This window comes from Athene noctua, chromosome 4 (genome assembly GCF_965140245.1).
Source record: "Athene noctua chromosome 4, bAthNoc1.hap1.1, whole genome shotgun sequence".
In the NCBI taxonomy this organism is placed as follows: domain Eukaryota; kingdom Metazoa; phylum Chordata; class Aves; order Strigiformes; family Strigidae; genus Athene; species Athene noctua.
The window spans coordinates 83,643,422-83,669,603 of NC_134040.1; the positions used below are offsets into that span (position 1 = coordinate 83,643,422).

The following is a 26,182-nucleotide window of genomic DNA, read 5'->3' on the forward strand; positions in this document are numbered from 1 at the left end:
CCTCTGTTCTGTTGAGCAATTCTTACACGGTTACTGTAAATGTAAAAGGAGATTTTCAATGAAAAATCTTGGTCGTGTACTTCAAAATGTGGAATTATCGTATGCAACTTGGACTTAGTTATAGAAATAAAAATTCAATGGAGAATCAATTCCATTTTAGGAAATAGTTACCCATTTTCTTTGCCTTGATTTTGAGTGCCCTGTACAAGATACATGAGCATCCACTAACAACACTAAAACCGAAGGACATTCCAGATAAGTCTCTCTAATTTCTTTGAGAACAGGAGTTTTCAGTGAGAAAGGTCTGATGGAAGGAAAGTCTGAAGCTGTCAGTTACTGAGATTCAGTCTAGCAACTTCAGGTGACAGACTTATTTCAAAACTTTTGAAGGCTTGGCATCTCAGTTTAAGTAAAATGAGCATCATGCAAAAAAATGTAGACATTTCTAAAATGTGTTTTTGTCAAAAAACCCTATGATATTATTTTTCTTATCTGTAAAACAATCCATCTCCAAAGTGTTGAGGTGAGCGTTCAGGCAAGTCAGTGCTGAAAAGTCTGGATCTATAAACGTTTTCACATCGTATGTGAAATTCATCTACTGATAAGCAGTAATCTTACTACTAAGTCTAAAGTCTAAGTCTTTAAGTCTAAAGTTTCACATGGTATTGGTCCCGATTTTTTATATAGAAAAGCAAACATAAATATGAAGAAACATTGATAGTAATTAAGAAAGTATTCAGTCAGATATTTTTTGTCCTAAAAATGTCAGTTTGTGGTCATACATTTCAATGTGTTTTTATTTTCCAAAGTAATTGTACTGTATTTTATTTATGTATTTTAGGCACGGAAGGGGCAGTGTTTGGGCACTCTGTGGAGACACCCCATATCAGAGCAGAACCTTCCCAAGACCTCAAGTAGGTGTTGTTCAAAAAGTTGTTTTAAAATCAAGTATTCTCAAAAATAATTAAGTCTTGATTAAAAGCAAATATCTGTATAGTAATATATACTACCTACTTAACGACTCATATCTAAAACAATGGTAGACTCCAATTTGTTCTAACTAGTCAAAAAATCTCCACAAAATTCTACCAAACAAAATGTTAAATACATTACTTTTTATAAGTGACTTGCCTCCTGTAGCAGAATCTTTGAGAAGTATATTTTACCCAGAGATTGGAACAGTCAAGCATTTTTAAGGTCAAATGAGTACAGTACTGTTTAACAGCATCAGATCCAGATCTTTATTTTTTTAAGAGCTGTTACAGGACGTGTAAGTCAAGTAAAAGTAAACAGTCCCAGATTTTTATTTCAAGTGGTGTTTCTGGGTTGTTGGGGTTTTTAAATACTACACACACCCGTCAAAATTTCATTCCCAAGTGAGATTACATTTGTAAATGTAAAAATCTAAAGTTTTCTGTACATAGTCACAGAAGCGGAGAAATCAGTAACAAAAGATCAAGTCTAATTCTTACTAAAGCATCTATAGACTGAGAAAGAGAATATTTAGAAAGGTTTATAGTGAAAGCTTTTTCTTGAAGTGCATGTGTGCGCACTGTTAAATACTAATCGGTAAATTATATGGATGGCTAATAAGAATATATAACAATCACAGAAAGTAAAAGGTCTTTCCTTGTGTTTCTCTCAGTAGAACTGGTGAGAAACTGTATAGACTTTGATTAAATTCTGCTATGATTCCTGAACATTATATATCCATCCCTTTACCTACCCAGCAGCGTTTACGATGAAGCATTGTTAAATGCCCTTCCCTGTATTTGCAAAAGCATTTAGAATCATCGACCAGTAGTGACAATGCAGAAATCGTGTGCAGGAAGCTGCCCACGTGCACAAGTTTGACCATTGTATGTGGGGTGTAAGCAGTCAATGGTTGTGTTTGATTATTCACACTAAACGTTTTAAGGTAATGTATTGTTTTGGAGTCTTTCAGAGGATCCTACTCAGATTTTGATCTTAAAATTCCCTATCCCCTGCCAAGACTCCTGTCAGTTCTTCCTCGAGAGCAGCTGTAAAGGTGTTTATTAGTGATGACCACCAAGATGCATGGTTTATAGTCAAAGGGAGTTCAGCAGAAAACATAATCTCTTTTTTCAGCAGCCCAAAAATTTGAGTAAGAAGGTGAACTTGTCCCACTCAAAAGAATGTGGCAATACTACTTTGTCTACTTTCTAATAATTAAATATTGACAGAATGCAATCACAGGGTAAAACAGATAAAACCAGATCAAGCAGTGTCTTCAGGATTAATTTCACTAGGGTTAAAATCCCCTCACGTTGCTTGTGAAACTTACATATCAGGCATTCACCTCTCCTGTCTTTTGGTTTTATTCATTACCACGGTGTCCATTCTTGCTTAATGTTTTCCAAAACCACTGTTCCTTCAGCTCATTTTTCCAAAGTGGAATTTTCACTAATTCAGCTTTCTGCCTTCTCAGCAATAATGAATTTAACCCAAACTTTTTATTTAAAAATTTGGTAAAATGGAAACCTCGGCTGTTATTTCAAGCAGCATTAGCTTATGTCTAAGTGATTTTATTGTTACTATATTCAGTCTACATTGTGTTCAAGTTTTTGTACACATGTGCTCCTATCTATTAGTTAGAATTCAGTGATATTCCTTTTTCAAAACCCTCAAGTCATTTTAATGTTTTTAAAATTATGACAACTGCTATTAAGACAGAGATTTCTTGGCTTTTTGCATAAGTATTTCCAGAAGGTAACCTGCAGACCCTTTTTAACCTTGTAGCTTGAAAGAACTATGTGGTTTAGTGTGATATTTTCTGACAGCAAAATACAGTTAGACACTCAGATCATATACATCCCTTTAAAATTTCCAGTTAGCTTATGCCTTTTGATCTAATTTCAAATGAGTTAAACAAATAAAAAAAAAAAAAAAAAAAAAAAACCATTGCGTTTTATTTAAAGGTCAAGCCCTGCATTCATTTTCCCAAAAAATAAATGGGCTTTTTTTTTTTTCTATTTTAAAAATATTGTCAGAAAGCAGTGATTTTTCATTTAGATGATTTCCAGATACACCCAAGCAAACAGGTCAGAACCCTAATATGACATTTCCCTGTGGCTTCAGAAGCTACTTCTGTCACAGAAACAAAACAAATACCAGAACCCATTTTCTAGCCTCAGCCCCAACTGGTACAACTACATTGATGTTGTAAAATCGGTTTATCCTCCTAAACAGAATAGTTGCACCCTAAATGCCACGTGAGAATGGTCTTTCATTCATACTACCCTCTAAACAGTGCCTGCAAATTGTTTGGGAGAGTCGTAACTGACTCCTGATTGACTCTCAGTTATGACTGTTGAGCTCTATAGATGATTGAATTCCAGTGGTCTGGCCTGGGTCCGAGCACTTTTAATGTTTTAGTGTAAACTTAAACAAAGTGTCTAGTAGACCATACTGGCAGTCCTAAAATTATATATTTTTCCAAATGCTGCATCCCTGTGCCTTGGGACTTTTGAAATTAACAGTAACATGGGAGAGTGGAGAGTTTGCTGAGTTGATATTAAAGTTCATTTTTTCAGTGGACACGGGTGATTACAGTTTGTCAGCAAGTAAATACTTGTATACAGGGCTGAAAGATAAAAGACTTGTTAGTTAAAATATAAATGATCATGTATTTTTCATGTTGGAATATGTATTTTTGGTCAAGTAATAAAGCTCAGGCATCAAGATTTGAGTATATTTAAATAATACCCCTATATATTTATTTTTTTAAAAAGAGATACTGGAAAACTATTCATAACCTTGGATATGTAACACAATTTACTACTGAATTTAAAAAATGGAATTCTGACCACCTTGATTACTGGGAATGAAACTAAGACTAAGATTTTGATAGTCACAAGGCTCATAGTGTATCCCAAATATTTTAGGATTTTAGCTCAATCTATTCTGGACTAGGAGCCAAAAAGAAAACGTCAGACTCATATTAGCTTCACATATCTAAAGTTTGCTTCAGCTTCTCTATGTTCTGTAACCGGATTTTGAGGTCTTCAGACAGAAACATCTGTAATATTTGCTATTAAAAATGTGTTGTGTAGAAATATAATTCAGATGAGATTTAAAATAATGCCTTCCTATTTTCCTAACCACTTTGGTCACATCTTTCTCCTGTCTTACTTTTCACAGAATAGATAGTGAGGTTTTGCTTTCAGAAAATGTTTTTCTACAATCTTTTGTGAAAGCTAGTGAGCCCTTTTGTGTCAAATTCCAAAAACTAATTAAATCTGACTTTCATTAGCTGGGATAAGCAGCATAAAAGAATCATGCCCGAGAATCGGGAAAATGAATTATATCTCAATAATTTAATCTTCATATTTCTCTCGCTACTTTTTCTCGCAGGAACACAGTTAGGAAAACTAAACTACCAATAGAATAGTTCCCCAAATATTTGTTTTAGGCCAATAGTGCATTAAAACATGGAGCCCTAATAGGAGATATCCATGCACGAAAGAGGCAGACAGTAGTTAAATGCAGATAGCTTTGCCCTCAATAACCTCCTTAATAAGCGGGTAAATTAATTTATTGTTGTTCTCTGGGGATAACTGCATGATCAAATTTAATAGGGATTTTTCTCCTCTATGTCAAGCCTTGCATGCCATTGACTATCAGTTAATCCTGCGAGCTAATGCTGGCCGTAATGAGTTGAAAATTGATGAAGCAGCAAGGAACCACCCAAGCTACTAAGATCCTACTTTACCTCTGATAAGAATTAAAAATGCACAGATCTTGCACAAGGGGACTGTTTCACTCAGAGTTGTCGGATCTCTTGTGGCATTTAAGGGATGGTTTACTAATAGGGCAAAATATCTATTCTATAAAAGCCTGGAGCCAGAGAAGGCTTCAGAAAGGAATTTTGACATTAACTTGTAAGTCTTCTGAGCAGGCTGAGAGTGAAAAAGCACTGGGACTCTGTTCATCTATTTTACCCACGACTCAAATAATAAACCAAACCTCATCAAAGAGGAGAAGATGCAGTAGATTAAAAAAGCTCAGCTTCCTTCCTATGTTGTTTTAATGATGTCAGGTTCTAGTTACTTTCTCAGTATTCTTTTTTAATAAAGTGGAAATATTTACTCTTTATGTTTTCAGAATTTCTCTTTGATGTTTAAATAGTTATTTCACTGTTTGGGCTTGTGTATTGACAGAAACTGCTTAGTCTTACCCCTAGCTGTTGAAAATATGATTACTTTTTTTAAATATACATGTTAATACAAAAATAGAGATGGGTGTAGAACAAATTTGAAAAAATGCCAGAAGTCTAGCTTCTTTTTTTAAAATATATATATATATTAAAAAATAAAAAAAAAAAGAAAAAAAAACACATTGAAGAAAGTCAGTAATAAAAGGTTATAATTATTATTCAGATAGGACACAGTGGGAACAAAAGGTAACTAGGATGAGTCTTAAACTGAAAGAATAATTTGCTTTAGTGTTCAGTGATGGTGATTATATTTGACACCGCAGAGGGGAAAAGGCTCTATTATGAAGTGAGATAGGAAGGAAAAAGGTATTGCTATCCCAATAGATAGCAAAATTCATTGAGTTTCGTGTCATTAATTTAGGGGACTGGATAATCTCTATCCCTGATATGTGACTGAACCAAATGTGGAAATAAGGTCAAATAATCAAAATTTATAATGAAGCTTTCAAACTGGAAAACAGACACTGTGAGACTGATGCTTTGGTAAAGGTAGCACTTCTAGTGAAATGAATGGAAAAAATGGATTAAAAGAGTCATCTAGTATGTTAGACCCTTTAGTCTGAAGTCGTCAGTATGCAATGCTTTACAATATTATTTTGAAAGATTCATTAAAGAAAAGAATTATTAAGGGCCTGAAGTAAAAATTGGGATGAAATAGAAGGTAGATAGACTGTGCCATTCCAGAGAAATGTTTTTCCCTTGATAAGATAACCTGGTCTAAGAAACAGAAAATAGGTAGATCTCCCATCTGGAGTTCAAATAAAGTATTTGATATAGTGCTATATTTAATGAAAAATAAAAGGCAGAGAAGAGGGTATATAAAGAAATTTTAAGTGGTGTGTAATAAGCATGTATTGTTCAAATCCCTCCTTCAGCCTGGAGGGAAATTACAAGGAGAGTTTCTGCAGGATGGATCTTATTTCAATTTTAATAACTCTTTGTGTTAGAAAGAGGTACGCAGGTTTGGAAGCACCGGAAATCAGATCTTGAGTATTAGAACAAAAGTATTGTGAAACTCAGCAGTACGATGGTGAATATTGGGTGAATTAGACAGGAATTAGCATTCTGCCTCTTTGATGCAAGAGGTTCTAGAATAGCCTTTCAAAAGGAACAACAGGAACAACTAAAAATTCTTTATTATCAGTGACTGGATTATGTTTGCTTTACGATTATGCCATGCCATGGTTTCAGGAGGACACATATGAGCTCCAAGCATAGCTGTCTCAGGCTAACAGGGTTCTGAATGTAAATATACTACCCTATGAATCCTATCTCAAAGCCCATATAAAGCTTGGAGCAATAGAAAGCATCTGCGCAGTGCCGAGTTAATGACAGACAAGGCAACTTCACGCTCCGCAGATTAGTGTGAAGGCAGCTGAGGATCTTTTTTTACATGAAGCCCAGTCCGGTCTAACAGCAGCTGTGACTGGCAGAGGTGCTGAGTCCCAGGGGGAGATGTTTGGCGTTTCAGTGGGGCCCTGCTTCCTGCTCTTGGCTCCAGCGCGGCTTGTTACATCTGCGATTGCCCCGGGGCTCTTACACCACTTTCACAACCAAGCTGGTGCTGTGTGTTCAAGAAATTTTAGTTCCGCATAGTTCCAGTCCAGAACTAGATACGAAAGTAAATGTCAGGTTATTTCATTTTCACAGATATTCCAGGTAGAAGTATTTGACTAATTTTTTAATAGAAATTGAACAATAGTCCATGACTAGGGGCTGATGTTAGTGACACCAGAATTCATTTCTGAAATGCTTCGGACTCTAACCAAATACCGTCTTCTTCTACCATACCTGCATACTCCTTTTTGCTGTAGTTTTTCTGATGAAATAGTCCATAAAACTTGTACTATACATCATTAAAGCCAAGTGATGCTGCTGTAACATCCATAATATTTTCATTTCCTGTCTTTCTTATGATTTTAAGTGAATAAGCTCACTACTGCAGTAATAACAAGTTTGTTTTTTTTTTTTCATTTGAGCAACATTTAATTTCTTTATACTAAATTTCTCCCGAGATTTTTTTCACTCTAGTTGTTCTTTTTCCCCTTCCCAGGAGTATCTCCATTTTCTACGCCAATCTTTAACCACTTTCCCAAGACAACAAGGCTTCTTAATTTTGCTGTCTATATATTCTCTTCCCTTGTCTCCCTGACAATTTGTGAAGCAGCTAGGCAGTTTCATCTATATTTGACAGAAGGGCAAAAGATCCTTAAGTTTCTACGTGTTTTCTGCAAACCAGTGCCTGACTAGAGATGCTAACAGATCAGCTAGTATTATTAGTATTTACTGCTGTCAGCTTATCCATTTGTACACACATGGCTTCAGAATACATTCAACATCTGACATACCTCGCTTCATGGTCAACTCGTGGCTATCGTCCACGGAAGACATGTAGTTTCTCGCAGGGTTGTGGTTGTGGATGCAGAGAGTATGGTTCGGGTACCATGTTGGAGCCAAACAAAGGATCTGAAGATCATGCAGGCTGGGTAGAAGAAAATGGAGGTCCAGAAGATGGAGGCTGTGTGGTGGATGACTACATGAGTTTATAAAACTATCAGTTCCACAGTCCACCAAACAGCTCCTATTGCTTATATCTACAATTATACACAGAATTCCAGAGGCAGCCTGAGAAAAATTAATGATTTTACATGTCTTATCCTGCAATTTTCATTCTATTCTCGATTGTATTTCAAGATAGAATTCACTGACAAAAAGAAATAAAAAGGCTATTTGGCTTCTTCATAGTCTGCCACTCTATTTTGTATTGCAGGCAGTAAAAAACCTCTAATTCTTTCCAAAATTGTGCTTGCCCCAACAAATTCACTACTGAAAGAAAATTCACCAAACCTTTTCTGGTTTGGGGGTTGGGTTTTTTTGGATAGGCTGTTTTTTTCTTGGGCTGTTTAGATACAGTCCAAGTACAAGCCACTGGAGAGTATATTCCAAGCTCTCTGCTATGCTTCATCTGCAGAGGTTGAAGCACACCTGTCAAAGGAATTTCAGCAGAACAATTTTCCACGTGAGATGCAGTTTCCTCAAGATGTGGATCAAAACTCTGTCACAGTTTGTCTCAGCTAAAATATATCCATTTATATCAGCTTAAGGCCCTTTAGGGAAACAATATTGAAAATATCATTAGAAAATTACAGGTGGTCTGGACTGTCACTTCCTTATCACAGGAAGCTAATGGTTTTCAAAACTGAGATCTTATGTCAACCAGTTCTAACGTGTTTCAAGTTGTTCAAAGAGCCCAGTTTGGCTCTTCAGCCTCCCCCAGGCACTTTATGTACAAATCTTACTCTTGACAGCCACTTGAGCATTTTCTGCGGGCACGTTGCCTCAATCTCTGCCTGACAAGATAGATTCCTATTTTAAGAAAATATATTCTGAAAGACAACTCAGGTGATGGAGCTATTTCTGGAAAGAAAATCAACTTTATGTAAGGATGTTTAGCAGAGTGGCAGGGCACATGTAGAAGGGGTTTGAGGTCATAACAAAAGTAAAGAAGGTTATGGGAAGACGAATGTTTTGGGTGGAATGAGGGTAGCTATAAGAACTCAGGGTTATGAGGAATCCTTTTCCTGTACCTTTCCTTAAGAGATTATTTTGCATTGTCCGTTATGCAGATCTTTGTCTAACAGCATGAAAGTTTAGACTTCAAGCATGTTGCGGTATTTCTCTAAGAAATGAAAGCTCACCTTCTAAACCTCCTATTTCTACTAATTTTCTTAATTTTCAAAGGTTTGAGTTTTAGTGGACTTCACATTCTAGAATGCATGATTTTTCTGCTCCCTGAGATTCCAGTTAGGTTTTTGGTTTGTTATGTTCTTAATATTATTCCTGATTTTGATATTTTCCCTGTCTTTAGCTCTTCTGGCTGTGCCCTCACCTGCTCTAAGAAACAGCCATGCATTAATTTCTCTTTAATCTTCCTCACATCACTTATTTTGTAAAGCTCTTGGTTTAAGCATTTGCTCTCTCCAGCACTCCTCACCTTTTCTTGATACTTCTTCACTTGTTCTAGTCCTTTAATAACGTAACTGAAAAACTTTTCCTCATCAGTAGCTAATATTTTTTATATTGTCAAAACAGATCCTTTATTTCCCTATGTGGGGAAATTGCTTTTCTGATTTATCATCTGTGTCAAATAGCATTAAAATATTCAGTTGTTTCAGGAGTCTCTGTGATAATGCAGACCCGCTGAACTGAAACCAGTGGCATGTACAGGGCAATTAGAACTCAGATTTGAGCTCCGTGAGGTGGTTTCTGGGTTAATGAGAATTTCAGGAGTTATAATAAGGGTGTGCTGACACATGCTGAAGTCAGTGACTTGCAGAGCATGGGCATAACAAGAAATGATATACTGAATGCCATTCTACTGTTTTGATTTAAGTCAACAAAGTTTCCTCTTTATTTAAATTTATTGTCCATGAGTGGCAAAATTGGATATTGGGGGGGGAAAAAAAAAAAAAAAAAAGTCCTGTTAATATTTACTGGTTTAGTCCATTAGCTATTCCATAAAACATTTATTCCACTTTCTCTTACTTAAGACTCTCATTGTAAAGTCACAAAATAGAGACCCAAATTGTGCCCTTAAATTTTATGTTCCCATATAAATCAGAGCGCTTCCAATGAATATATGAGAATTTTGCTTTTTGCTAAAGGATAGCTGATCATCAGTGAACAACATTAAGGATTCATGAGGCCTGCACATTTACTCTTGCATTTCAGTTAAAAAAAATTATTTCATCCTGAAAATATAAGTATTTGGTTAAACGTATAAGAATACGACAAGCTTGAGAAAAAATAACTATTCTGTCAGTGATTCATATGCATCTTAGAGGTGCACATGTGCAGAGATGCACATGTAAATGGGTCAAAAAGATATTTTTGGTCACTTTTACATAAATGTCAAAAAGTGCATGTATAATCTTGTAAATAGTATAAGTGATGAGATTGAACGTAGTGAATAGTAATTTTATTTTCATTCCCAATGTGATATTAAATGCAAGTAATAAAGAATCCTCTGTCTGAATAGATACAGTATCTTTAAAAAAGGGGTTTTGTCACCATGATCATAGAAAACCCTGATTATTCTTTATGGATACTACTGGAGTTTTCAGCCTGACTTCCAGGAAATAGATGGAATGGAAACCCCAATTTTATCTAGAACCATCAGTGTTTAGTGGACTCCTTTAAGGACTCTTGGTGTAACTGGAGGATTCTTGAAAACAGTTTCCTTGAACATCGATTGGGGAAACCAGCTGTTCTTTTCATAATAATATAAATGGAAAGAATATGTCTTTTAAATTGTTTGAGGTTTCTGGAAAACAACCTTTTCAAAATTTGTTTTTTAAAGAAATACTTAATTCTAATTTGGGACAAAATTATTTCACTTGTGGAAGAGGAAGGCCCTGTGTTCTATGGGGTTTTGGAGTTGAGAGTGCTAGTTTACAAGGAAGAAATAGAAAGAAGAATAGAGAGATGCTTGGTGCATCCATTTGCTTTCTACAGCCCCAGTCTGCCACAACTCTTCACCTCCAGACCACAGGATCGATGTCACAATTATTTTAATCTATAGAAAGCTGCACAAATATTACCAAGTCAGTGTGTAGGTTTATCATCGGGTTTATAGTTGCAAAACTTTTTTTTTTAATCACAGGATTCCTATGCTAAATGAAAAAAGCCGCAACAATGTTTGCTGACCAGACCCTCATATATAAATCCTTCGAAGTATTGAAGTGTTTCTTGACTCCCAAGTATAGAGATGCCAGTAATGGGGAAATGAGTGCCTGCTTTACATGTGCAGTCTCTAGTCAACAACATATTTTTTAATCCCCTGTTTGAATACAAATTCCACCTTGGTAGAGGTTCATATCAGTGGTTTTACTAAGTAGCATGGGTTGGATCCAGTGCTTAAATAGATATGAAGCAAATAAATTATTCACATCTGCACAGAGGAATCTTCTATTTCCTTCTATTTTAAGAAATGCCTTCTGCTAGCCAACAGAGCAAAATTAACGCAGATAAATTATATCCCACGTGAGTAGGAGGGATATGCAAGAGAAAAATCTAAAATATTTCTTAAAACCCAAAATAAAACCTTTTGGTTAATTTTAAAAATTATTTTTCTCTAGTATAATCTAGGTCAGCTTGTAAACAGAAAATACGAAATGAAAAATAAACGTTTCTGCATTTCTGATGAGAAATATTTTAATACCTTCAAAGGAACATATTCAAGATATTTGAAAAGTTTCCTTTTATTATCAATAATTCTTTAATGAATTCAACTCAAATTCATATAGCTTTGATCCTCTGAAGTTTATATTTTTTCACAAATTAACCATTGATAATTGAAAATAAAAAAGCCCTTCTTTGGATAGATCATCTGTCTGCATCACGTATAGTGAACTGACAGATTATATTATTTAAAAGCCTCTTTTTAGAAGCCTCTTTGTCTTTCCGACAGTATTGTATTTTCTGTCTAATAATAGCAGTAGTTATCTTTTGCATCATAGCTGTTTGTTGTTTGGGGAAGAAAAATTAAATTATATGAATAGAATTCACCTGTAGATGTAAATGCCACTGTGACAGGCTATCAGTAAATCTGAAAGGAAAGCAAATTCTTAATGTGCTATTGTAATAATGCACTTTTCCTTGGAGGGATGAAGATTACTATGTGGAGTATTACAATAAGTTTATAGTAGAGATTAAAGCTTTCAGAAATATGATGAAGAAATATTATAAAGCAGCTGCATATCAAACTTAATTTATCTCAGAGCATTGAGAAGATAATCTCTATATGTATACAGACTTTTGCGTTTCCAGTAACATGCTGCAGATTGCGTAGCTAAGTCATCTTTCAGATGTAGATCATCCAAAGAATAACAATAATAAGAGAAGTAAATTAGTAACTGCGAAACAGATTTAGGCGTTCAATTTTACGAATAGGTGGGTGATATTTTAAAAATTACTCTGCTGGTCATCTACATTTCGTTGACATTTCTATCACCTTATTTGATTTCAAATCAAAATTTCAAAAATCAAAAAAATCAGATACTAAAAAAGATCTGTTGTCTGAAAAAGAAATAGAAGGCTGATATTAACAACTTCTTCTCAAGTTCAGAGATTAGTTGCCCAAATGTCTTCATTCTAGACAAACTAGAAATCATTAAATCAGTTAATGTAGTTCATGAAAAAAGGTGATGAAGCCAGATGAAGCAGCTCTGAGCTATACACTGTCTCATGTGTTGGGGGGGGGGGAATAAATTACTCTTTAAACAAAATCATAGTTTCTTGAAAGATATTCCTAAGATTTTTACTGTCCACCTGCAAATTTCAGTCAGGTCTGAGTGTGGTTTTGATGTTATGAAACGAGAAGTAATTCTGACTTTGTTAATCCCATCAATTTGATGCAATCAGTGTAGTTAAGGGCACTTTTGTCTTCATGATTATGAAATGGCAGCTGAAACCACTGAGAAGTGTTAATATTCCCAGAAAGTGGGTTATAACTTGCAAAAATATGCTGCTGAAAAATATGGAATGGAAGTATCCAATCACCGAACATTTAATGCAGCTCGGTTTCCTTTTCAATTCAAGGTAAAACCTAATTGAGGCCACAGAATACTTCAGAAAATCTAATTTATAAACTTTATCTGGTTTCTAGGAAGCTTTTTTCTGCTGTTATAGCCATTAGAAGTTTGCAAACCACCACCTGAAAAACACTGATGTATATGATTAAATAATTCATGATATTTAGATTTTTCCCTGGTATAAAAATCTGCAGAACCTTCTATTAACTGCTCCCTACAAAGTGTCAAAAAAAAAAAAAAAAAAAAGAAAAGAAAGAAAATGGTTTAGCACTAACAGATTTTTCTACTGCTATCTATATGTAACACATGTATGCTTTTTTTATATCTGTAACTACTTAATTAAAATGTGTTATCCTCTATCTGGACACCTGCTTTTTTAAGTTTGTGTTGCCAAATAATTGTTTTCCTTTTTTTTTTTTTTTTCCCCTTTCCCTGTTGAGTGTTAGTGACATGTAACAAATATTTCTTAGACCCCATCTCAGTGACTTTGCATGCAAATGTGGCATTTTGTGATAATCCATCACTATTCCGTACACTTAAAAATTCAGTCGTTGAAATACACTGGAATTCTCTTGTTCCATTGCTTGACACATCTTTCCTTTGGCTTTTTTGTAGCAAATTCTTTGTCAGACTATTCTTTCCTTTATACATCTAGTACCTCATTATATTTTTGGATGGATGTGACCTAACACTCAAAATACAATTTGTTGAAGAGGGATATACAATGTTTTCTTCAAGCTACTCATTCTAGACATTTCTATCATTCATATATTTCATTTTACAAAAAATCTTTGTTCAGGTAAAGAGGAACTGTGTTCTGTCATTATATTATTGGAATACAAGTAGATTAAAAGATTTGTCTCCCTCTTAATGGGGCTATGCAATAAGTCTACAGCTGAACATAACCAGAATCCAAATTTTTTTTTTTTTCTTAGTTCAATACAGTTTTCATTTGATCATCTTTCCTATTCAGTGTGTGAGCATGACTTCTACTAAATCATTGCACTAGTACTTCTCTTTCCAGAGGAACCTGTAAAATACTATGAGATAACATAGCTAAGAAAGTATCGCAGTTCTGCATTAAGGTTGATGGAGGATTGTGAGTATAGGATAAAGAGAAATAGAAGAACTGACAGTAGCAGAACAATAGTTGCTTTGAGGAAAGATACCAAGACACAATGATACACGTCTTAACCCTGTTATAACAGGGTTAATGATTATAATGAGTATTTTGCAGAACAGAAAAAGCATGCAAAACCCCCACAACAATAGAGATAGCTTTTCTTTTCCTCTCTTCATACATAATGCTGTTTATACCTACCCAAAATATGGATAAGACTGTGAAGGCAAAGTCATTCTATACAGTTTTACATCATTATTTAAAACTTTTTAAGCATTTTGTTTTCTTTTTAATTAGTTGAATATTTCTCATAGGTCACTAAACAGACTTTAGTTATTAACCTGTCATTACAGAAGCACGGGGATATGTGAATTCTTAAGTACCTGTATTTCAGTATTAGTACAATCAGGTAAATTAGGTACTAATGCCAGAAAGCATCATGAAGCAGACAAGCTTATATCAGTATAGGCTTAAATGCTGTCTTAAATGAGAATAGACTTAAACATACACTTTTTTTTTTTTTTTTCTTTTCCAGGCCATAGAGTAGTTAGAGAAGCACACGTATAACTAATTTTTACTTCTTTATCTTTCAAAATACATGTATACCTACATGCAGTGTGGGTTTTGGGGCAGGTGGGTTTTGGTGGTTTGTTTCAGTGAATTTTCTTAGTGATTTTTTTTGTTTTTCAGACTTGAATCTCCTACTAGATCTTTGGTGATGGAAGCACCCAGGGGAGTGCAAGTCAACGCAGCTGCAGGAGACTTAAAGGCTACCTGTAGGAAAGAACTGCACTTACAGTCCACAGAAGGGGAGGTAAGTTCAGTTGATGGAGAAACGTTCTACAGCTCTTCCCAGCATAACGCAAAAAATGCGGGGATATTTTATTCAGCAGCAAGGTGAACATCATCAGAAGTGTTTTGCATCTGCCTGTAAAGTAATTTCGGTTTAGCTTGCTCAGTTATTAATAGTTGTTTGCTTTTTGCAGATATTTGAATCATTAAGCTTCATTCACACTGAGAAGTTAAATTATTTTTAACCTAAGAGTCAAGGGAAATGCTACCCAGTCCTTCAGTACATCTGTGGGACAGACAGCTAAGTGATAGTGGTAAAAAGTTACTTTGGTTTACTTTGGATTAATCTGAAAACTAAGAGAAGTTTGGATTAATTTGGATTCACACTTCATTAAACCATGATGAAGAGGTTTAACAAATTTGCTCTACATGTGGTTTATTTCCCCTGAACAGTTATTATCTCTGTAAGAGTGACACAGTACTTCAACGGTGTGTTTGCTGTACAGTTTCATCGGTGTCTTGTTTCAGGGATCAGCTTGGCATTAAAAGATTTTAGTATAGATTCTTCATGTGTATACCTGTGCAAACTCATGAAAACGATTTTAAATTGGGTCACTGGTTTGGTAGGCAATCCATGTATTGCAGACATGCATGAAAGATTACTGGTATGAGAGTCCTTTCATCTTCAATCCTTAAAATTATAGAACATTAAAAAAAACTTGCGAAGGGCTCAGATTTCTATTAGGCACTTTGGAGAAACAGATCATATTTTCAAATTGCTCTCAGTGGGACTTGCCAGGTTACAGCATTTTTGGAAAACCATTTGTTTAATGTAAATATTTAATTTGGAATGCAGCTCTTTATGCATTGTGGATTTTCTACCAAACGTTTCTCGATACTTTACAAACTAGCCAAATAAACGGACAACAAACAAAGCCAGCATTCACATCTGTGACAGATAATCCCCTGCAATGCAAACTCTTTGTATTACAAAGCAGACAGGAACATTTTTGGCCAATATACTGCATCAAAGGCCTAACTTTGATAACATTTTTCTACTGAAGCAAGTATCTGACCTACATAATTAAAGCACAATATTTTTGTAATTCAGAGCCTCAAATATTTATATACCACATGTCCCATCTTATTTCTGAGTTTCTCCAAAAGCCAGCTCTTCCCACAGTCTCTCTTTACTTACCACCTCACTAAATATGAAGTCTTTGTTACTGTTTCCTAAAGTTGCTGAGATAGCATGAAGGACAATCTAATTCTCTTTAATAGTAAATACCTTGTTCTTTCTGTGGGCATTTTTACTGCAGGGGCCATAGATTCCTGTAACCTTTCCTGATTCCTTTCCATAAATCCCCACCTGGCCCAATCTAGTATGTTTCCTCCATTTATTAACATAAATTTTTCACATAAAATGTTTTTCTTTGTTCTTTCCCTTCATGATATTGACAGATGGAAAAAGTAATACTCAAACGAAAATTAGAAAAAAAAAAAAAAAACAAAAAAAAACCAAAACCACAACAACAAAACAAACAACAAAGAGACTGTTACCTTACCTCGATCCCCCATGATCCCTTAAGCAATGGTGGTATCTATAATGCCTTCGTTTAGTATTGTATATCTCTGTGGTGCTTTTTACAAATATTTAATCCGTGGATTCATCAGGCATTTTTGTCTATATCAATACTATGAATGTATTACATGACTTCTAATTTTTCTCAAAGTATTTACTACAACTTATTGAGAAAGTAGTTTTGGAAATAATGTCCTATGACCTCAGTTGGACTTTGAGAATGGGAACCCCAGAAAGTTATCATGGCTGTATTATGTATTATTCAAAACTGGGATTTAATTCAGTATAAAGTGGTTTGTAGAAAAAAAGAAATGCCAGTGTGAAGTAGACTTTGTTGCCCTTCATATTAAAAATCATCATATTCTTCTACCTGTTTACGCATCTGTGATTTCCCACATAGAGGTTAGGCTGATAGTTATCAGAAAACAAGCTCCCAACTTTTCCCCACTCTTTCCCAAGGAGCTGTTCTATAAACATACATCCAACATTCAAAGTGTCTAATTACTTCTTGAATGCTTGCAATTCCAGTAAGATCTGTAAAGAACTGTACCCCAAATCCACAGAGAAATTCCATCCTGAGGTATGACCAATACCTTTATAGTTCTCTGGTTTATATCTTACACTGGAGAGGGTCAGATAAAAATGCAGAAAGACTTTAGAAGGCATACAATGAGCTTCCACATCATCACCAGTTGTGCAATGTTACCGTGGCTACATTAGGGAATTGCTGGGCTAAGGACAGCCTGGTGTGAGGAACCAGTGTAGACATCTCATGGATAGAATGTCTATTGATTGGTGTCCTTACTTACAGCCCAACGGATACATCACAACTTAGCAGACAGTACTGAAAAAAGTGTGAAGGGATTATCATTACTCATTTTTAAGAAAACAAATTCTAAAACAATCAGTGTTAAAAAAATAATCTTCATTTTAGCCTAAAAACGTATGCTTTGTCAGTCAAGTTTCTTTCCTGAATAAATAATGTTGTCTGTGAATTGGATCTATGAACCACTTTTGTGCTAGGACATGTTTTTATACTAGAAAATATACAAGATTTTTGTATTATTCTCACACTGGTTAACTAAATTTAACTTTTTAATGTTTGTAAGCTTATTCAAAAAACCATCAGAGTTATGCGAGTTAATATTTTCCTTCTATAGCATAATTATTACCCTATGATGCCAGAAAATAGCTATGTGGCATCTGGAATGAACCAGTTATATCCATGCAACAGAACATTATTAATTTACTGTGGATTAATCTATGAAACATATATTTTCCTTTTATTTAAGAATAACTTCAGAATATTTTTTTAGGAACACAAACTTATTTATAAAATACTTTTATTCTAGCCCTATTTCTGATGCAGTATAATCTCTGTATCATAAACTGAAAGCCTCTGCAAGCATTCTGAATTCTGCTGTTTGATACATTTTCTTTTTATTTACTGCAGTATTATAATAATCCTTTTAGCCCTATTAAGCATTATAATGCATGACCCCAGACTGAATACTGGGGGCTGTAAATTAGACTCAGATTCTGATGCCCTTTATAAAGCTCTTGAGCTGTACCCGTGTGAGTGGAGGCATCAGCAGAATCCTTTGATTCAATTATAGCTTGGCATTTAATTGTGAACTATGTATTATTCTATAAATAAACCATAACCAATGGTTTAAAGCAGCAATCATTTACAAGGAAAATGAAATGTGAAGCTCTAGGCTCTAGCTGAATCTGTTGGTTCGCCTCAGAAGAAAGAGAACATTTCTGGTCTTGAAATTCCGCAGAAATGCTCGTTGACTACTGCTTCTTTCACATATAAACACAATGCAAAAGTACAGATCAATTTTGAATTCCGTAGATACTAGATTTTGCTAGTCATAAAAATATGTTAGAATTGAACCTGAAATACATTATCGTATCATGATAACAAGCTTAAAGGATTATCTGATGTTGTCCACTCATTGATCTAACTAATTTTGATGGTTTGGGCAATACATCACCCTTTGAAGGAGAAGGCTGCTAACTAGCCTCAGCTCCCGAGTCTCGTGCAGCTGCTGTGTACTTTTGCAAGCAGCTTCTATCTAAACTAGACTCTGCACTTTCACTGCGTCCCACTGACTATCAAAGACCAAGTAAGGTCTTTAGACTTTAAAGGAGAAAGATGCACAGAAGCTTCTCATTTTCACAAACTTATTTCTATTCATCACCCTGTGACCTTTCTCCTCTTTACTTCTGTATGCCCTTGTACAAACGACACTCCTCCATAGAATCATTTGTGGACTATATTTGGTTGTTTCTGGCATAATGAGGCTGATCCCTCGGTGACACTTATAACTGTCACATTAAAAATGAACAATACTCTTTATCAGACAATATTTAGCAGGCAAGAGACCAAGTTTATATTTATCATTTTAGCACAACACAGTTTATGAAGCAGACACCCAATATTATTTTGTGGAGACTAACAAATGCATATAGTACTAACATTTGATGTATAATCCTATCTGGTTCTCTCTCTAAATCCAGGAGATGCATTTAACACAGAGATTAATACTTACTAAAACTGGTATAATCTCCAATTGTAAACCCAACCTACAGTATCATCTTAAAGCTTTGGGTTTGGTGGGGTTTTTTGGATGTTTTTTTCTTCTCAAACAGAAAAAAAAAAAAAAAAAAAAAAAAAAAAAAAAAAGGCTTTTTAAAATTATCTAAATACACTGAAATTGAATTACCTTGTCCTGCAAGCTGCTTGCCGTGACTACAGAGGAATGGCTGATCAAAGGCAACAACATTTCCTAGATTAGTTCAATTCAGATGAGTTATGTTTGTCTGAGATTAAACATTTTCAAGAAAAAATTGAAATGTTTGATATAGGTGAAGTGAGTTCAATAAAAAATGAGCTCTAGACCTCAAAGATTCACTGTTTGTTCACCAAAAATTGTCTAAGAAATGTGTGCTGCATTTTTTTTTCACAGACATTTTTCATGACATTAACCAGTTGTAGTGCTAGGGCCTGAATAATAGGCCCTGAAACAAAGCTGACCTCTAGATGAACCTCACAACCAAACATTATTAGTATCTGTTAATTAGTAAAATCTGGATTACCATTATTTATTAGTATCTTATCATTAATGAAATATGTATGCTCACTAGTGAAAGACGTAGCTTAGAGAAAATGTAATCAGCAGTGAGGATGAAACGTCATGAGAATGTTTCCAACTTTCCTGGCTCAGCCATGTTCAAGGCTGAGAACCCAAGTGTTTGGCCTTGTTAGAAACTCCCTTGGGTCTCCCCACTGAGCCCTGGCCAGGCTTTGGGTGGAATCCAACAGAATTATGAGACTACCATTGTCATTTCATAAACACCGGAGATTGTAGACCTCTGCTGGTCAATGTTCACAGCAACCCCATTTGACCATCCCTGAAAATTATTTCCTTAATAGAAAAAATATATATAACAGAAAATTTTTTCTTCAGTAACCACCCATAAAAATTTCACTGGAGTTATAACTAAGAAGTTACAATACATGCTTGTGTTTATTTAACGTGAATTTAGAAAAATGTGCACTTACACTGAAACATGCCTCTCATAAACACCACTTCAATACTGAAGAATCAAACCATAAATTTTCCCATTCAGGCAGGAACTGCACACTTCACTAACGTACAATGTTCTATTTAACTTTTTTTTTTTTTTTTTTTTTTCCCAAATCACTTTCTGTTGTCAATAGTTCCAGGCAAAACATGGAGGTGGGGATAGGATCAAAGTTAACAAAAGAAGAATCTTGCCAGGGTGGCTCTGTCCAGGTATATCAGGTATACTCTTTAGAAAAAGAACATTCACTGCAGCAGACCACGCTGTGACCTAAAGGTCTTATTTGTCTTGTGGTCAGTTGATCCTACTCCTGAAGAGAATACGTTTTCAAGACACAAGTTGTGTTAGATCTTTTGGTCTTCTCTGAATATTTAGTATACTCAGGTTCATCCTACCCATCACATGCATTTCACTGTTTTACTATTCCTCAATACTATTAATCATTATGACATTGTTCTAGACATTGTGCCAGGATATGTTTTGATTTTACGATATATATGCTATCAATTTAAGATTTTAATTTTCCATTATGATTTTTTTTTTTTTTTCTCAGAACTGCTTTTAAGATTTAATGAAAGCTAGTTTAAGGGAATGTTTTTAAAATACAAGTCAAAAGCACAGATAACTGTTAGACCAAATGGCCCACATGAACTGAAGTCCTTCAGTATGTCCTATAATTCAACTTCACCTTGAATGTTAAAACATACCAGAATATAAAAATTATATACTGAGTCTAGTTACGCCATCTATATAATCCTCTTTGTATGTATGCTTATAAGAGCAAAAAGACTATACAAAATCTTGCATTGTTATAATTCAGATTGATTCTAAAGAGCCTAAGGGAATCCAAAAGGTTTACGTAGTGAGATGTCATTACACTATCTCCTCATACTGGTTGATGAACACCACACTTTCAGTTTTCCTTCTTTTCTTCTACACTTCCTTCAGTTTTCTGCCATTTCTGATCTACGTTAACCCTGAAATGTGCCTTTGCAGCTCTATAGACTTACCTGCCTAATCAAACGTGCATGAATAGAGAACATTATTCAATGTTTATAAATCCTAACTCTTTAATTTGGCTTTATCAGTTTAGCCTATGATGCCCTCTCTTGAGAAGACTTAGTCAAGGACCCAGTGGAGAACTTTTATACATGGCAGGTTCATATCTCGGTATGAAATGGCTTGTAGGAATATTTGATTTTTATCTCATGCCTGTATCTTGCCTATTGAAAGTTCTCTTCTTCAATTTAGTTCTTTGGTACAGATAATCTATATTTTCCCCCTTTCCCTCTCACTGTTCAGATTAACAACACCGTCTGATGAGCAGATGACTTGTGCATCTCCGTTAGTAAAAAATGTGTGTAAAACGAGTACAACTTTTCCATTCCTATCACATGCCCTACATGCCGATTCCGTTGGCTACTTTAATTAGTCAGAAATCAGGTCTACTTTTAAATATTATAGGGCTAATATATTTTTCTCAGGTCTACTTTTAAATATTATAGGGCTAATATATTTTTCTCAGCACTAAGATGCACAAGACAAAGCAATCATCTAGGATTTCTAAACCTTAAGTATTTAGAGGGAATGATGCTGCTCAGTGCTCCGTTCTCTGTTAAAACAGCATTTTTCTGAGTAGCTGATGCCTTTTCCATTTTGTAATCTCCCAGTCAGTCTCCTACAATGTTTCAAGAATGGATGAAAGTTTTGTTTTTATCCTTGCCTATTTATCTGCTGAGATGTGAGACGCTCAGAAAGAGCACGACTGGCTTGCACGGCCTTGATGCGTATGAAGTATTGAATGGCTTATCTCACACCTTGCACAACACAGAAGAGTAAAGAAAAACCATGTACGCAAGCACGTCGATTAACTCTGTCATCTAGCAACAGTGTACCCTGGGAACATAATACTGTTTGGTTTGTTGTATTGCGACTGCTTTCTTTCTCTTTAAATACCTCATAACATCAGGCATAAAATGGTAAGTAGTTTAAGTTTTACTGATGTTAGAGGACTTTTCAGCATGAATTTCAGTTATTAGTAGATGATAGGGGGGGAGAGGGTATATCTTCAAACATGGACTATGCTCCTCTGAAATTCCTTATGTACCGGGCTACTGCGACGATATATTCGGACCCCTGCTTAACTAATAAATAGCAATGTTGCATCTGTGAATTTAGTCTTTTATTTATAACCTTGACAGCATGGGTACACAGTAGATTTTAATGCTAGCTTTAAGCCATCCTTATTAATCCTCTTCGTCTCAGGCTTCCCCAGGGATTAGCTATAGGTGTCTGTTTAAATTGCACAGCCTTCCCGATTTTCTGCAAAGGCACAGAACTTGTTAGACTCACCGCAGCAGATACACCCTCACAAGAAGCCACTTCAGTTTTTCTCAGACACCATACACTGGTATTTACATTGCTCACCAGATGTTCTGGGATGCGTGCTGGAACAGCACCTCATAGGCACTGCTCAGGATTGTGACACCAGAAAAACCTGAATTGCTCTACATCACAGTGTGAAATTTGTAAGCGCCAGTGGAAAAGCAGGTACAGATATGCTTAAAAAGATCATTTAATTTAATGAGCAAAATAGCCGAGTTACATTGTATTTTAATGCACACTGGACTGAGGTCCACTGGTCTTAGAGCAGTACACTGGAGAACATCTGCAATGAGGAGTTGCAGAAATATATCTGTCTGATGTAAACGAACACATAAAAATATTGAGCTCCTAGAAAAAAAAAAAAAAGATATTAAAGTTCAAGAGATTTTAATCTAGCCTGATCTCTGACACATAGGGCTACGGATTTTTCCTGAGTTAATTCTTGTTTGAATCAAGACATGTCTTTTAGAACCCGTTTAATTTTGATTTACAGATTTCTCAGGATCCTTCCCCATCACTACTGCAGTTAAACCGTTAAAATGGCCAGTCACACACTCTGTCAAAAGTACAAACAGCTAATCATCTTGCACTGCTGCTGGATTTTCTTACATATATGTCTTCTACACTGAAGTGTCTTTTATTATCACACATATAATAGTCTAATATCTCCTGCTTCTGTACAAAATAGAAATATATTTTTCTTATCGTTGATATTCCAAGTATATCAAAGATATTACTAAATATCAGTATTAAAAGTCCCAAAGGTTACTCAGATATATTTTTTTGGAGATCTATTCATTAATAGTTATCAAGAGCTGCTGATTATAAGACATTATTGGCTCATGTTTAATATCCTGTTGAGTGACTGTTGAAATTGAAAATATTTTATCACAGTCATGTTCTGGTATCAATACTTGATCTTTCTCCAAGTACAGAACTGTGCTGAGCACTATTTAGTATAAAAGTTAGACTTACAGTTACATAGTTGAATGCTACTGGATATTTTTGCAATACTACTGATAACTCCACCAGTGCTACATTAATAGTGGACTTGTTAACATTTCTTTTATTAATAGGAGAAGTGAAAGAGTACTTTTTATTCGTCGTCACTCCACTGACTGAGGATTATGTCCTTTGTTTCCTTCCTCCATTTTACCAATTCCTAGCTTCTATTTGCTATCAAATTCTTTTTTTTTCCCCCATTATTTTGTTTTCTTATTATTCTTGCTATAGCTACTCCTAGCTGGAATGTTTTCAAATGTGTAATCTTTTTTTTTTTTTTTCCAGTTGTAATTCTAGCAGCACATTATTAAATTGTTCCCAACACCATCCACATTTGTTCCATCTAAATTATTTCTGTGGGGATTTTGACTCCTAATTATTTCAGATCTATGATACTGGACTTTTAAAGCAGCAATGTACGTACGTGTCTGTAAATACATCATTCCTTTGTCATATAATTTACAGAACAAAGGTAATAATTTGCTGCATTTTAGTTTTGCAATCAATTCCTCTGTCAGTCAGGATGTGAATTAAAACAGGCATTGTGCCATGGAGTTGTTACGTGTGCCTCTGAGATTCTCCCTTTCTGTCCCTTTTAGTGTTAAGTTCCCACCGATGACAGTATCTTCCTCTGGGAGCTGCAGAACTCACAATGATGGGTGGTTATATTGTTTGGGGCTTTCAGCCTGTATTTCCTTCGATGATCCCAGTCATTTACAATGCTGCTGCTCTGAATGGTAACGTCACTGTGCATCAGTAGGGGATTTTAGCAAGTCTTCTTCATTTTTTCTGAGCCTGTTCTCCACCACTTGTCTCCAGCAGAGGCTTAGTAGTGCTTCTGTGCTGCTTTTCTGCCATATACCGCTGATTTTATTTTAAAATAATACTTGTCTCTGTAGAAAAAAGCAATACCTGCCACATCTCCCCAGGTTCTTTACAGAGAACTGCCAACATTGTTATGCAATGGTGTCAAGCTGGCTTTGCTGATTTTCAATACCTTATAAAAAACTCCCTACCAAATATTTAAGAACTCACCTTTTCCTAAGCTTTGGACTGCTATCTGCAGGGCTTAAAGCCATCTTGATTTCTTACCAGTCTTCTAGAAGTTCCTAGCCTGCATCTGAAGTAATGAATGATCTTACTATGGCTTTCATTTACTCCTTCCATAAATTAAGAATAAATTCTAAGCAGCTGGGGACTTGTTTGTTTGTGCCAGTGGAAGACATGGATATTTCCTGCTTTAGTTACCTATTTTCATTACATTGTTCATTCAACACCCTGAAAATGTAAGTGTATGTATTGCAGAACTCTACAGGTTCGTGAACACCACCAGTATCTACAGTTTCATACTGACTCATGCTATTTCCAACGTAAGGAGATTAAAAAAAAAACAAAAAACAAAAAACAACACCACCATGTTTTTTAATCACATTCAATGTTCAGAAAGAAATGGGAATAGTTTGATGACCTTCTTAATAAGACTTTAAACTGAAATCTTCTCTCCTCTTAATTTAGGTAATATAAGCTCTTTATTTTGTGCGTATGACTGTACCCTTATTTAATTATTCTCTGGATGTAGCTATTGTTAAGCCCCTACAGTTTAGCACAGTTCAGTACATATTTCCAGCTGCTTACAGGAACACACTGGGGAATCTGCTTTAATATCATTTCACACTTATTAAAATATGAATTATTCCAGAGAAAGGATATGCTACTGCCATGAATGAATAAAATGTACAAGTGAAAATTCAACCTATTCAAGAATATTGTCAAAATGGTTTTGTACGACACTGCTTGGATCTGAATAAACATGTTGGGTAAAGTATTTGCATATACTGTAGTAACGAGTATTAATGGGTATAAAACTACACAGAGGTGAAAAACAAGAAATGTTGACAGTTATTTCTAAAAATAGTTCTTTCTAATATAGATTTATAATATTTCTAATACTCTTTCTAATACTTCTAATAAAATAATTCTGAATTTTTAATATGTTTCTAAAAAACTCACGACTGCCTCAAAACACTTCATTAAAATATGCCGCGATGCTGAAAGAAATTTACTACTTTTTTTTTTTTTTTTCCCCTTGTAGATATTTTTAAATGCAGATACAATCCGCCTGGGAAATCTACCAGTGGGTTCCTTTTCTTCCTCCTCCTCACCCAGTTCTTCAGCTCCTCGCCAGACTATCTATGAGCTCTGCGTCTGTCCCAATGGTAAACTTTACCTGTCCCCAGCAGGAGCAGGCTCCACATGTCAATCCAGTAGCAACATCTGCTTGTGGAGCTAGAATGACTCCAATGTATCCTCACACCAGAATAGCCTTTTGTTACTATCCCTCTGCTTCACAGTTCTGCTCGGTTTCCCTTGTGACACGTTCGACGCTTCAAACGGCCTGCAGAGCAACTTCTTCCCGTGTAAGCAGGAATACAGCGCTGCCTTCTCTCGTGGTTTGTGTTGCCACTCAACGTAGAGATGGGAGTGAGATATTCAGAAATCAATGTATTCTTCATCAGGAAACCTGGAACATAATATCACCTTTTGTCCAAAAGGGAGAATAACACAGGTGCCTTTGCTACATGAAGTGAAGCACATAGTTTTAGATTTTTGCAGGACCTGGATATGAACTGCATATATATATATATATATACAGTACATAATTTTGCCCAGAATCTGATGGTGAGATGAATTGGTTCCCCCTGTATGATAAATAACTTTACTGTCTGAAAGCACAATTTTCCATTCATCTTTTTGGATGTAAACTTTTATCCCTGAATTTTAAAATTTTGAAGCATTGTGTGATGCTTGCTTTACTAAACAATTCAATTCAGTAAATGGTTTTTAACACAAAAAGAGACAGAATCCCTCCCTGAGTTTGG

The 26,182-nt window shown here is 35.2% G+C and overlaps 1 protein-coding gene across 1 annotated transcript in view; it reads left to right on the forward strand.

Moving 5' to 3' along the window:
• Window positions 1-25,619, forward strand: part of SGCZ (sarcoglycan zeta) — a 506,757-nt gene extending 481,138 nt beyond the window's left edge. The window contains exons 6-8 of the mRNA XM_074904117.1: window positions 842-914; window positions 14,639-14,762; window positions 25,396-25,619. Coding sequence (XP_074760218.1) covers window positions 842-914; window positions 14,639-14,762; window positions 25,396-25,593 — 395 coding nt within the window. The 3' untranslated portion in view covers window positions 25,594-25,619. The remainder of the gene's footprint in view (window positions 1-841; window positions 915-14,638; window positions 14,763-25,395) is intronic.
• Window positions 25,620-26,182: the final 563 nt, after the last annotated feature.